A 14,774-nucleotide genomic window follows, 5' to 3' on the forward strand; every position below is an offset into this window, starting at 1 on the left:
TATTTTGCTTGTATGCAATGCTCCAAGGAATTTGAGACTTTTTTTTTTAAATATATTTTATTGATTTTGTACAGAGAGGAAGGGAGAGAGATGAGAGCTAGAAACATCGATGAGAGAGAGTCATCGATCAGCTGCCTCTTGCACACCCCCTACTGGGGATATGCCCGCAACCAAGGTACATGCCCTTGCCTGGAATCGAACCCGGGACCCTTCAGTCCCCAAGCCGACGCTCTATCCATTGAGCTAAACCGGTTTCGGCGGAATTTGAGACTTAAAAAAAAAAAAAAAGTGTTACATTAAGTATTCTTGACTTTACATTTAAAAATGATAAGTGTGTTGAAACCAGTTTGGCTCAGTCGATAGAGCTTCGGTCTGCGGACTGAAAGGTCCCAGGTTTGATTCTGGTCAAAGGCATGTACATTGGTTGCGGGCACATCCCCGGGGGGGGGGGGGGGGGGGGGGGGTGCAGGAGGCAGCTGGTTGATGTTTCTCTCTCATCATTGTTTCTAGCTCTCTATTCCTCTCCCTTCCTCTCTGTAAAAAATCAATAAAATATATTTTAAAAATAAAAATGATAAGTGCAATCTGATTTCCATTTTTCAACCAGGATAATGGAGCACAGTGACAGGGGAGAGGATTGATAACCTCAGATAATCATTGCTATTGTTCGCCTTTTTCCTTCCACATAAGTTTTTAGGGAATGGCCTTGAAGGCGCCAGAATAGCTATCACACTATCTGTAGTCTCTGTTTCTGTCTATGTGACCCAGTTGTGAAACATGCTAGTGGAAAGGCATCTTGGAGGAAAGAGAGAAGAAATCTGCACAATCTAAGACATGCCAATCAGTTAACAATAATCAAGACTTTGTTTTCCAAGTGTTTGCCCTGCCTGAGGTAGGCTCTAAAAACAGAAAATAAATTCTCTGAGGGAAGAAATACCTAATGCAACTGTGGTCCTGAGTGCAAAAGCCAACCTGGGCCCTGTTTTGTTTTATTGGTTTAACCGTGGTGCAGCATTTGGATGTCTGCCTAGACTTGGGGGTCTGTTTTCATTTCCTGCGCCTCTGTCACATGATAACTACGAAGAGTCCGCATGTGAATGGTGTAGGGCCACATAAAGCAAGGTCATGTGGGCTGGATGCCTGGGTTCTGGTTCTGACTCACTTTCCAGCCTTGAACAAGTTGGCTTAACCTCTATGCCTCACCTATACAGTGTGGAGGACAAAAGCGATGGGGTTGAAGATAAGACTAAATCAAACAGATACCTTAGAACAGGGCATAGTGCAATGTAAGTCAATTAATACCACCCGTGTTGTTCTTACTCAGAAAACCAGACAGTCAGTATCAAGGAAGTTCTTACATATAACAGCGCTCAATAGCTATTACTGGTTCCTTCTGTCTATAAAGCTTCTTCATTTTGTGGGTAAAGCTTTGTATCTAGCCAAACTGGAGCTACTATTCCATCTCTTCTCTTTCCTTCTCTGCCAAAGTTTTGTCTACAGAGGTTACAAGCACCAAAAAGCAAGTATCGATGACACTCTGCATGCCACCAGCTCCTAAAATCCTACAGGAATCCACCAGGAGCTGTGAGAACAATTCACTTCTGACCTCTCACCTTTGCCATCTTTCACCACCACCCCAAATGCAAGCCCTCTGGCCACGTTCCTCTCCTAGAATTCCAGCTCTACATTGCCTTATATTTTTCCAGCTCCCCTCATTTTCCACTATGCCCTCTGAGTCAGGATAATTACACATCTTCGCCAAGCTCTTCTACCACCTCCTGAACTATGTGGACGCCCACAGCTCTCCCAGGCGTAGAGTGGACACCGTGCAGGCTCCCTCCCATAAGACTGAAAGCTGTGGTCAGTGCCCTGCTGTTACCGTCAGATCGGTACTCAGACCCACATGCATAAGGCCATCTGAGTGGACCATCCACCCTTGCTGCTATCATGTTCTTCTTGTCATTTACTGACACACTGGTCACTCCCTCGCAGTCATCACCCCCTGCCATCACTCTGGAGGCCTTCCTCATCCATGTTAGTGGCCCGTCCCCTCCTGGCATGTCTCTTTACCCTCAGCCCCATCCTACCTCTGCAAACCATCCCGGGAACACACCCTGGATTTGTTTTCACTCTGAAAACTCACCTGTCCAGCTCTCCCCTCCTGCCTCTCTTCCCATGAATGGAGCACAAGGACCCAACTCTCAGGAGACTCTTGGCTTTGTCTCCTTCCCTCCCTGCCTACACCGAATGGCAGCTCTGCAAACACTCTCCATTATCTAATTCTTTTGTCCTGAGTCATCTGCTAGGCAATGGGTCAGTGGAACAATTTGCTAGAATCCTCTGCTCCTCTACCTGGATGGAGAACAATCTGTACAATCTGAGATAACCAGGCTCATGTGGGTCTCCCACACCAACTGTCAACTTCATATTATCATTCTTCTTCTGGACTATTCCAAAACCCAACTCCAAACCCACATTTCCTTTGCTCTATAAATAATTTTGCTTTCCTTTCTTAGAGATAATAAAGGTCATCAGGCATGAACTTCCCTAATTTCTTTCCTTTTCCACCTCCAAATTCATCCCCTCTCTACCCACCTCTTCCTCCTGGGCCTCTATTTTGAATAAAGGGTGGTTACCCAAGGTTATTCCATACATATATGCCATATGCTCTCCACCCCATGCCCTCCTGCCCCCTCCAGGACTTTCCTATGTCCATTATCCCCTTTCTTGCTGGTATATTTAAACCTTACACCCTAATTACCTCATTTTGCTCAGAGTAAAAACACAGGCAAATCTCAGATCTCAAAAAGGAAACAAACAGGCTTTCACTGTGCATCCCCCTGTTATTCTCCCTTTTGTCTTTCTTTTCTTGAGTCAAGCTCCTTGAAAGGGACATTTATACTCACTGCCTTGAGTCCCCCTGTCCCCATTTTCTCACCCAAGTGTGACACCCTGGGTGAACTACAGTCTCTCTCCTCTCCGCTCCAACTGACATTCCTCATCAATCCTCTCCTTCATGAAATTTTGCTTTCAAGTTTGTGTAATTTTACTTTCTCCCGTGTTGGAAGCCGCCCATTGTCTTCACTAGCAGAGGGGTGTTGACAAGGCTGGTGAACCTTGAAGCTCTGAAAGGTCAGAGCTCTGCACCCACTGTTTAGCTGAGACAATGGGAGCTGAAGCAACTTCCACCTTTTAGCTTTATGTAAATCCTTGCTGACTGGCTATTATTGGAATTGCCTGCCTAAGGGCTATGGGTGTATCCAAAACTGGAATACCGCCTGGCCCCCAAATGCCAAATTTATATTTTCTTGTCTAGTCTCTCATTTGTGTGTGGCCTCCTCCAGAACCAGAACCCTGAACCTGAACCCTGAACCCTCACACACCTAAAAGGCTCTGTCACAGCGATAACCAGAATTTCTCTTCAGAGCAAACAATCTATGTACACATATGGAAAGGTAGGACAAGTGTGCATACTCTCACACTTCCCCTGGCCTCCAACATGGATCTTGTTCCTGGAAATACTCACGCTGGTTTCAAAGGTCTTTGCTTTCCACCCAATGCTCTAATTGTCCCTTCCATATATGATCATTTGGTCACTTGTATTCCTATTTTTATTTTTTAAAGAATGAGACACTGAAATAACAGAGTGGAAGAATGATTTCTGGTGCTGACTGGTGACATTAAATCGCTATGTGATTATAAAAAAATAACTTGACCTCTCTGGCCCTTTATTTCTCTTCTGTAAGATAAAGGAGGAAGAAGCCTAAAATATTCAGAGTTTCCTTCACCTCCCAAGTCTTTTTTCACATCACGTTTATAATAAGACAATATTAAAAAGATTCATCTTAGGAATTAGATTCATTTGGAGGATGTATTTTTTGTTTTGTTTTTATAACTTTATTTTTGTATTTTTATTTTTGACACAACTACACATGTCCCCACTGCCACATCCCACTTTGCCTACTGCCCCTGCCCCTCCTTCCCTCTGGCCATCATTCATCTTCAATTAAATTTTTACCTTTTGGTTCGCTTTTGTACATTTCACTAAATTTATATAATATCCTTTGTCCGCTAGAGAGATCAAATCCAAACTTTATATTGACTGTATCTATCAAGGTCTTTGCCAGTCTTATTTTGTTCATGTTTTCTATAAGGCACTTCAAATTATCTTTGAGTGAAAATTATTAATAGCAAAGAACAAAAGAAATCCACTACAGAATTACATTATTGATTTTTCTTAGATTTTGCAATAAGCCAGACTCCAAAAATATTTTCAAATTCTTTTTCATTAATAAAAGGAATTCTGCTTTCAGAACACATTTTCTAAGTCATTTCTCCAAAGTCCCTCAATGGCACTCTGAAGAAAATGTCTAACAAGTAAATGAACCAGTTTCTACTAATGAATATGGCTGCTCTCTCATGACCCACAAAGACCAAGTTTCCTACTTTTAAATTGTCAGTGTTCTCTGTATTTGTGTTTAATGTCACCACTATTAAATTTAAGGGAGACCAGCAAATACTCTGGGCTCCAATTCAAGATGGCAGTATAGAAAAAAACCTGAGCTCATCTCCTCCCACAAACAAAAAAATCTACAAAAGACCCCAAATAGCCATAGCAATATTGAGAAAAGATAACAAAGCTAAGAGATATCATGCTTCCTAATTTCAAAGTATACTACAAAGCTATAGTAATCAAAAAAGTATGATACTCATACCAAAACAGACACAGACTAAAGGGACAGTGTAGCAAGCTCAAAAATAAACCCACATATATGGTCAATTAATCTACAACAAAGAAGGCAAGAATATACAATGGAAAAAAGACAGTCCCTTCAATAGACATTGTTGGGAAAATTGGACAGCTACATGCAGAAGAATAAGACTGAACCACTTTATTATACTATATACAAAAATAAATCCAAAATGAATTAAAGACTTAAAAGACATGAAACCATAAAACTCCTAGAAGAAACATAGTCAATAGACTCTTTGACATTAGTCTTAGCACTGTTTTATGTATGTGTGTGTGTGTGTTTATCTGTCGCCTTAGATGAGGGCAACAAAAGCAAAAATAAACAAATGGGAATATATTCAACTAAAACCTTTTTGCACAGTGAAGGAAACCATCAACAAAACTAAAAGTCAATCTACTGAATAGGAGATGTTTGCAAATATATCCAATAAGGTGTTAAGTGTGTAAAATATGTAAAGAACATATACAACTCAATATAAAAAGCCAATCTGATCAAAATAAGGGAAAAATTATCTAAATAGGCATTTTTCCAAAGATGGCAGACCCATAGCCAATAGATAAATGAAAAGATGCTCAACATCACTAATCATCAGATCAAAACCACAATGAGATATTACCTCACACCTGTCAGAATGGCTATTATCTAAAAGATAATACATAACAAGTATTGGCAAGAATGTGGACAAAAAGGAACACTTGGTGAGACTGTAAATTAGTGCAACCAATATAGAAAACAGCATGGAAGTTCCTCAAAATGTTAAAAATAGAACTATTATATGATCTAGCAATTCCACTTCTGGGTATATATCCAAAAAATGAAAACACTAATTAGGAAAGATATGCACCCCTAATTTTATAGCAACTTTCTTTACAATAGCAAAAATATGGAAGCAAACTAAGTGGCTATTGATAGCTGAATGGATAAAGAAGATGTCTTATATATTAAACACACACACACGGGATATTACTCAGCCATAAAAAAGAATTCAATCTTGCCCAGCTGGCATAGCTCAGTAGTTGAGTGTCAATCTATGAACCAGAAGGTTGCAATTCAATTCCCAGTCAAGGGTATAAGCCCAGGTTGCGGGCTGGATCCCCAGTGTGGGGCATGCAGGAGGCAGCCGATAAATCTTTTTTTTTTTCATTGTTGATGTTTCTATCTCTCTCTCTCTCCCTTCATCTCTGAAATTAATAAAAAATATATATCTTTTTTAAAAAGAATGAAATCTTGCCATTGGCAAGAACATGGATAGACATAGAGGGTATTATGCTGAATAAAATATATGTGGAATCTAAAACAAACAAATAAAACAAAAACAGAGAACAAACTGGTGGTTGTCAGGGGGTGGGGGGTGGGTGTAGGTGTGGGCAAAATAGGTGAAGGAGATTAAGAGGTACACTCTTCCAGCTATAAAATAAATAAGAAGGGTACAAGATACAGCACGGGGATATTTAGTTAATTTTACTGTAAACATTTGTGTGGTGACAGATAGTTATTAGAGACATACCATGGTGATCATTTTGTAAATATATATATATATATACATATATCTTGCAAAATGAATTGGAAACAAGCATTTGAACAATTCAACAATCATAGGAGACCACTTACCTGAACAAACAAAGCAATGATGGCGATTCCATGTGGCTTCCCCACAGCCTCATCAATACTGCCGAACAGGGTGGAGTTCCAGTGGATCAGATGCAGCTGGGTGAGCAACAACAGACAGGTGACCTCGTTACTTCATGTGCCCACATAGAGAAGAACACAGACAGGTCAGCTTTCTGGAACTATGTGTATATGGTGTCATAAGCAACAGGAGTATCACCAAGAGACACAAACGGATTACTGCTTTAACACAGTAATTCCCCTGCAGGAATTTCTTCCTTCTTCTTTCTGAGCAGAAGCAATGCTTAGTGGCTTGCTGCCTCTCCAGTTGTGCTTCAGTCCTAATCAGGACCACATCGAAGGAGACTGGCAAATGTCCCATTGGTTTAGTTGCCCTTCTTTACATGTCATACCCTCTGGATCTCGATGGAACAAACACCAGGACTCACTCAAAGCATGAGTACCTGCAGTATTTCCATCAAGAATAAGGCTGCCAAAACTGGTTTGGCTCAGTGTATAGAGTGCTGGCCTGCGGACTGAAAGGTCTCAGGTTCAGTTCCAATCAAGGGCATGTACCTTGGTTGTGGGCACATCCCCAGTAGGGGGTGTGCAAGAGGCAGCTGATCCATGATTCTCTCATCAATGTTTCTAACTCTCTATCTCTCTCTCTTCCTCTCTGCAAAAAATCAATAAAATATATATTTTTTTAAAGAATAAGGCAAAGCCTGTCTCAAATTCTGGTAAATTATTTCAACCTTCTAAGCCAGGGGTGGGGAACGTCTGGCCCGAGGGCCACATAAGGCCCATGAAATAATTTGGTCTGGCCCTGCCAAGGCATTAGGGGTGATTTAATTATACGTCTGACAAAATGTAGCAAGCTAATTTTTAAATTGAGAATTTTGTATGGTCCATGAATAATGTTATAAATATCCAAATGGCCCTTGGCAGAAAAAAAGGTTCTCCACCCTAAGCATATCCAGAGATAGGATCCTATAAAAAATAAAATAAAATAAAATAAAATAAAAAATACTGCATTTGTTTAAAGCCATGATAAAATAAAAAATGCTGATGTGGAGCTCTAAAAGAAGGCCATTTCCAGCACTGGAGATAAAGTTTAATCTCTGAAGGAATGACAAACAATGCTCAAGAGGACTCCCTCACTCCTGGTCTCATAAAGCTCTGTAGCTTTCAAGTTTATCTAGAATATGCACTTGTTCCTACAGCCCTGATAAAACACTTGCAAGAAGCCAAATTCAATTCCCTGGCTAAAATTAAATGGCCACTGAGGTTTTTAATATAATAGTACCTAGGTAAGCCTCTGCCTAGAATACTATCTTCGTCACACTAGCTTTTAATCATAATTACTTATCACCTTAAAACACTGCCTCGTTTAAAAATTAGTTCTAATCCAAAAAGACGTAGCTACAATTCAATCTCCATGTCATTTTAGCATCCATATTAAAATATTACGGAACATTATCATGAGGATTGCCACAAATTTGGTGGGGGTTTTTTCCTGCTAAATTTGTCCAAGATTCTGAAATTATAAAGCTGACCACTAGAGGGAGGTAATGGCCCCTTCTGCGTATGTAATAGAAATGGTAGCCTAGGAAAAGACTACCCAAGACAAGGGTAGGTCAGGCTCTGAAAAATCCACGAGGATTATGACTGCCCAATAAATTTAACTGTCAAGGCACTGCCTTTAAGAAAACAAGGTTTTATAACCTTTCAGTTAATAATGAAAGACCAACCAATTTTAATCTTTCCTTCTCTGGCTGCAACAATAGCATAGCAGTCCCAGTGGTACAGATAAGTGCACAGAGGTGTAGATAAGAACTGACTGCCTTAGTTAAATCAACAAAGAAAGCCCAAGGTTGAAATCTAATTTTATTCGACGAATTACAAAGTTCAAATCAACATTTTTCTTACTTCTCACAGCCACATTATGGGGTGTTTCTTTCTGATACAAAACAAATAAACCAAAAAAGCACAGTCTCTTTTTTTTTCTTCTTCTTTTTTGTCACCCTTCACAATCCAGCAAAATCATCACACACACCAACTCTACAAAGTATGGTATACATTTTTTTGTGTTTACCACTCCATAAGTATGTGCTGCACATGGTGACTTCATTTCCAAGAGTGTAGTACAGCCCTGATTAGGTGGCTTGTCCCATACACCAAAAGGTTGCAGGTTTAATCCCCAAATGGGTGCATATAGAAGGCAACCGGTAAATGTCTGTCTGTCTGTCTGTCTGTCTGTCTGTCTCTCTCTCTCTCCCCCTTCTCCCCACCCCCTTTGTCTCTCTCAAAATCAATAAAAACATAATATTGGATAAGAGAGTATTAAAAGAGTATAATACAGAAGAGTAACTTTTCAGTGGAGAAATCTGACAAATATTGTACTACCTGAGCCGGGTGATCAATGTCTATATCAACAGTTATCAGTCATGTTGGCAGTACAGATGGTTAATTCAATTACCAAGCAAATGTCTGACACATTCTGGAAACGAGCTGTAACCTAGTATGTATTTAATTATATGTAGTAGTAACTCAGCTGCACAATCCACAAACATAACACTCTACAACTGATTGTCTGTCAGCGTTAGCTCACCCTGTGCTCCCCACGCTCTTCCTCACTGTGCCTGTCTGCTAGGGCTACCATGACAAAGCAGCACAGATTGGGTGGTGCAAACAACCAATATTTGTGTTCTCACAGTTCTGGGGGCTGGAGTCCAAGATCACGGTGTCCACAGGTTTGGTTTCTCTGAGGCCTCTCTCCTTGGCTTTTACATGGGTGCCTTTTCCTTGTGTCCTCATATCATCTTTTCTCTGGGCATATACTAGTACATGTCCACATTTCCTCTTTCTATAAGGACACCAGTCATACTGGATTAGGGCCCATCCTAACAACCTCATTTCTCATTTTAACCTAATTAGCTCCACAAAGATCCTGTCTCTAAATATGGTCACCTTCTGATGTACTAAGAGTTAAGACTTCAACATATGAATAGGGCCGGGGGGGGGGGGGGGGGGGGGGGAGCGCAATTCAGCCCAAACACCGTCCATCTCACCCTTTCCTCACCTTAGTGAAAGCTTTTCAGATCTCAAAGCCTTGAGTTGTTCACATCAATTTCTGCTCTCCCACAATCCCTTCTTTATTCCTATCATCTTGTATTTTGCCTTAAATTAGTGTTGCTCTGTTCCATAAAGCATAGCCATGTAGATACAAAAAAATCGTCAGAGCTTTTGAACAACTAAGAGTAGCTTGTGGGTAACTAAAGGGTGCATAAGGCTGACAGCAACAGGAAAGATGAGGCTGGAAAGCTAGAGGGGTTCAGATTGCACAGAGCCTTAAATCTTATCATGACTGTGTTTTGGAAATCACTAAAATAATATTGCAGTGAATATTATTATTACTTATGCTGTGCAGATCCAAACTCCCTATACCAATGTCTTTCCTTCAAAGGTCCTTCTGGCAGTGAGGAAGTGAACTGGAAGCGTGAGAGCTGGGAGTCTGGAGGTAAGCTAGGATTACAAAAGTTCCAGCTGAAAAATCACGACATGGTTCATTTTATGTGCCAACGTGGCTAGTCTACAGTGCCCAGCTGTTTGGTCAAACATCCGTCAGACTCTAGATGTTGCTATGATGGTATTCTTTTAGACATAACCTTTAAATCAGGAAGCTTTGAGTAAAGCAGATTACCTTCCACAACGTGGTTGACGCCCCTCAAAGGAGAAGCAATTCTACCCACAGGTGATAACATAAAAATCCCACCTCAGCTTCCAGTCGATGGCCTGCCCTGAAGTTCTCAGATTTGCCAGTTTCCACAATCACATGAGCCAGTTCCTTAATATAAACCTTAATTCGTCATCTCTCAATAAACAGATATAGATGATAGATAGATAGATAGATAGATAGATAGATAGATACAGACATAGACATAGATAGACATAGACGTGGACGTAGACATAGACCTGTTTAGATATACATCCGTTTCTCTGGAGAACCCTGACTAATACAGGTTGTGCAAACAAATTTTAATAAGTATAAAGATTAAGTGAATATTTTAATCTGAACAAGACTAGTAGCAACAGGAATAAAGACATGGCTCTAACAAATAAAATTACGATATTTGGAATTTATTCTCCTAACAGTAAACACGGTTCTTTTGGGGAAGGGAAATGGCAACACAACGATCCACGGATGATCAGAAGGAACATATTAGAACTTTTACTTATGTTTATTTTTATCCAATGCCTTTTGTATTTCAAGTTTCCTATGCTTCAAAAAGTAGATTTGATAGATAGGTAGATATCTATAGAGAGAGATGAATGATAGAAAGAAAATAATTTTAGTACATGAAAATAATTTATTTAAAAACATAGACATACTAGAGGCCCAGTGCACGGGATTTGTGCACTGGTGCGAGCGTGGCCTGCAGGCATCAGCCCCCTGTGGGAAGCGCTGCTCTTCCAGGTCAGCAGAGCGGCTGTGGACCTGCCCTCTGAAGCTTCCCCCTGGCCCAGCATCTTCTATGGAGCCAGAGCACTCGCCTCTCCAGAGAACCTGGTCAGGGACAGGCCCAGGGACAATAGCACTGAGAGGGGGGCAGAGTAGGTCTCAGTCCTATAGTAGCCATGAACCTACCTCCCAGCCTCTGAACCCGCCTCCCAGCTTCCGAGGTCAGCTCTGCAAACCCAGCGGTGGCACTACACAGCCTGTGAGCATCCGGAGGAGGCAGCAGGGAGAGAGGAGGAGGAGCTGGAGCAAGAAGGCAAAGATCACAGCCCAGGTTCCTGTCCGAGGGCCAGGGATTCACAGCAGGAGTAGCCACTCATCCCCGTCATCTGAGTGATGCTCCCACTGTGGTAGCTCTCTGACCACCAGGGGGTTGCTCTTGCACTGAGCTTCTGCCCCCTAGTGGTCAGTGTGTGACATAGCCACTGGCCAACCAGTCATTCTGCCATTCAGTCACTGGGCTTTTAATATATAGGATGGTTTTGAATGGAAAGGCATATGACACTATGAATGTGGCTTGGAAAATGAAGAAGTGGCCCACTGAGTCAAAGGAGGCTTAGCACAGGTGCAAGCAGATGCTATAATCAGGCCAGGTGAGCTGGCAGATGAACTGCAATGAGATGGGCTCTGGGGCGAGTCTGGTCCACAGCAGCATACAGGACGCAGAGGCAGAGACACGCCACACTCTGCAACTCCACCGATCGTGTCTCAGAGACAACAAGCTCTCGCAAAAGACCTTTGGGCTGGGAATCCGATTCCTGTTCCAGTTCCACTCCACAAGGCACTAACTTACCTGAGCCTCAGTCTAGCAGAAGGAGTGTTGTATCTTATAAGCTTGGCTTCTCCACACCTTTCTCTGACCTCCCCTGCTACTCTCTCTGTTCCTATTCTCTTTAATTTTTTAATATATTTTTATTGATTTCAGAGAAGAAGGAAGAGGGAGAGAAACATCAATGATAAGAGAGAATCACTGATCGGCTGCCTCCTGCACAACACACAACGGGGATCAAGCCTGCAACATGGACATGTGCCCTTGACCAGAATCAAATCTGGGACCTTTCATTCCACAGGCATCGCGATACTCAGCTATCCACTGAGCCGAACTGGCTAGGTCTCTGTCCCTATATTCTTATCACATCTTGTTGTCATTAGCATTAGTTATATGCAGCCAGCAAAGGCATCGAAGCAGGCTCGTACACTGTGAGAATGGAGAGCAACTTACCAACTTGTAGGCAGGACCAAGTATATAAAGGCCCCTTAGCATTTCTAAGGAGTGTAAGGGTTAAACAGCGCCATTACTACCTCTGCTACCTAGACTCCAATGGCCCCCCTCTTACTCAGTCACTTCGCTCCTTCAGGGTCCATGGGCCTGGAGACAACCCCAGGCAGGCCTCAGCCTCACTGAGACCTTCTGGAACCTCGTCAACACACAGCACAGCAGGTGGCACAGGGGCTGCCTCTTGCAGTTTGAACCCAAACTCCAACTGTGGGACCAACAATAGGAATTGGCGTGGGGAGGGGGGTGACAAGGAGGGGGGAAATGAACAAGATTTCTTCCTCAACTGAAACAATGGGCGGTTCTCCACGTTCCCTTCACTGATTCTCTCAAAAGACAAAAGGCTTTGGCTCCCTCCCAACCCAGGTCTGTCAGAGTAGGGAAAGGAGGTTTTCTCTGACAATGAAAACTGAGTCTCTCCTCCCTTCTCTTCTCCCCCGCATCTGCCACTCCCCAACCACAGAGGTCTCAATGGCTGTGGATGGATGTGACCTCATGGGTGCTAATAACGTACGTTTCACAAAGAAATAAAAAGGCAAAAAGGTACATTATTCCTCTGCCAGCATCATGACCACCATGCCTTCCCATTAAAATACCTGACCACGGGATGACAACCCTAAAACATTCTTTTATGTGTTTAGAGGAAATCTTTGACTGAGCTTTTCCCACAGGGCTCGCAAATCCAAGCTGCCTGCCATCGATTACCCTGCTACACCATTAGTACCTGTGAAATGTTCATCTTAATGTACTTAACTCGCAGCGATAAATTTGTCCGAAGTTATGAAACTGTGACAAGTCATAGCCTTATAATCATTTCTTTGTCACTGAGAAAAATAAGTTTGAAGATTTCGTGGCAGCCTAACAGAAAGCTATCTGCAAGATAAATGAGGTTTATTATTAACATAAATAACGCCACAGCATTCAAGTACCGAAGGATAAATCATGAGCAATGGGAGAAGCAGTAAAAACTGCAAAGGCAATTATGACTCACAAATTTCCTTCCCCGGCCCCGTGCACTCACACAAGTTCTGTGAAGCCTCCTGTCTTCAAGTGCTCAGCGGACCTTTCCTTTCTGTGCCACCTGAAGCTGCGGATGGCTAGAACGGACATCAGTGTCCTTAAAAAAATAAAAATGGTGCCTTCTCAGTCCCCTGTGGAGGCCCCTACCTCCCAGGCTAGAGGCCTACAGTCCCTTCCCCTTTATCTCCAACTCACCAAGGCCTTTCCCGGCCCCTCATTGTTTACAAAGCCCAACTAATCTCTCTTTCATGCAGGTTTCACCACGTTTCCTCTGCTCAATGTCTAATTTCCTTGTTTCACCCATGTCTGGCTTAAATTTCTCTAGAACTCCTAGATTTCTCTAACTATCCCCATTTGGTTTATGTTCCACTCACTTGAAAAGTTGTTCTAATTCTGCCTCTCCTCCTAGGCCTTGACAGGCATTTGACAGACAGACAGACAGAAGATGAAGGTGTTGGACAGGAGACAGAAATACAACCTGAACCAACGGATGTGAAGGAAAAGTGATAGCCAAGGTTTCTACCCTAAACCGCTTACCGAAAGTTAAGATGAGCTCAGTTTTAGATTAGCTGAAAGTTACATCAGAACAGTCCAGAAGGAAGAGATGCAGAACCAGAAAGGCCTGGAGAAGGGGCTGGCAGCACAGAATGCAGATGGTCCCAGGTATCTGCAGAGAGCCTCAGGCCACCCCTGGAGCGAGGCGAGAAGGAGACTGACAGAGGGGCCAGATTGAAGCTCTGGGAGGAAACCCTGAACATCCCCAGGTTCTGAGAGGACACAAGAGGAAGACTTTCTAGAGGAAATGGTGGTCCACAGAGTCAATGCTACAATAGCTACAAAGAAACAAAGGGAAAATGAGGATATTTGGGATGTACTTGTTTAGATGATTGAGAAGACAGTTGCCATACAAGGGACAGAGGTAGAATGTAAAGGCCTCTGGATAAAATGAGTGGGGCTAGGTGGGCAGGATGAGCAAACAGACATCAAACGGGAGCAGAAGTGAGTACTAGGTGATTTCTTTTTTTTCTTTCTTTCTTTCTTTAAATCTTCATTGTTGAAAGTATTACATCTGTCCCCTTTACCCACCACTGACCTCTTCTAGCCTGCCCCCACCCCCTACCCCAGGCCTTCGCCACCCTATTGACTATGTCCATGGGCTATGCATCTATGCATACAAGTTCTTTAGTGGATCTCTTCCCACCCACCCTCCCCTGCCTTCCCTCGTGCTTCTAAGTCTCTGGATCTATTTTGTCCATCAGATTTTTTGTTCATTAGATTCCACATATGAGTGAGATCATGAGATATTTATCTTTCTCTGACTTTTTTATTTCGCTTAGCATAATACTCTCCAGGTCCCTCCATGCTGTTGCAAATGGTTAAGAGTTCTTTCTTTTTTATAGCAGCACAGTATTCCATTGTGTAGATGTGCCACAGATTTTTTCTCCCCCCACTCACATGCTGATGGGCATTTGGGCTGTTTCCAAATCAGATGCTTTCTTTTTAATGATGAGAAATAGTATGCTTGAGTTGAAGCAAAATGCACCTTGCACTTTTAGGATTCCTTAATCCTTTAATGGGTAAAACCTGAAAATTCACA

The 14,774-nt window shown here is 42.3% G+C and overlaps 1 protein-coding gene across 3 annotated transcripts in view; it reads right to left on the reverse strand.

The window, feature by feature from the left end:
• CA8 (carbonic anhydrase 8) overlaps positions 1-14,774 on the reverse strand; it is an 83,013-nt gene that overhangs the window by 32,469 nt on the left and 35,770 nt on the right. For all 3 annotated transcript variants that reach the window (XR_004987748.2, XM_036436990.2, XM_036436991.2), the window contains exon 4: positions 6,366-6,461. Coding sequence is in view for 2 of the 3 variants with exons in the window: in XM_036436990.2 (XP_036292883.1) it covers positions 6,366-6,461 (96 nt within the window). In the remaining variant the exon portion in view is untranslated. The remainder of the gene's footprint in view (positions 1-6,365; positions 6,462-14,774) is intronic.

The sequence above is a fragment of the Pipistrellus kuhlii genome, unplaced genomic scaffold, assembly GCF_014108245.1.
Source record: "Pipistrellus kuhlii isolate mPipKuh1 unplaced genomic scaffold, mPipKuh1.p scaffold_m20_p_14, whole genome shotgun sequence".
NCBI lineage: Eukaryota > Metazoa > Chordata > Mammalia > Chiroptera > Vespertilionidae > Pipistrellus > Pipistrellus kuhlii.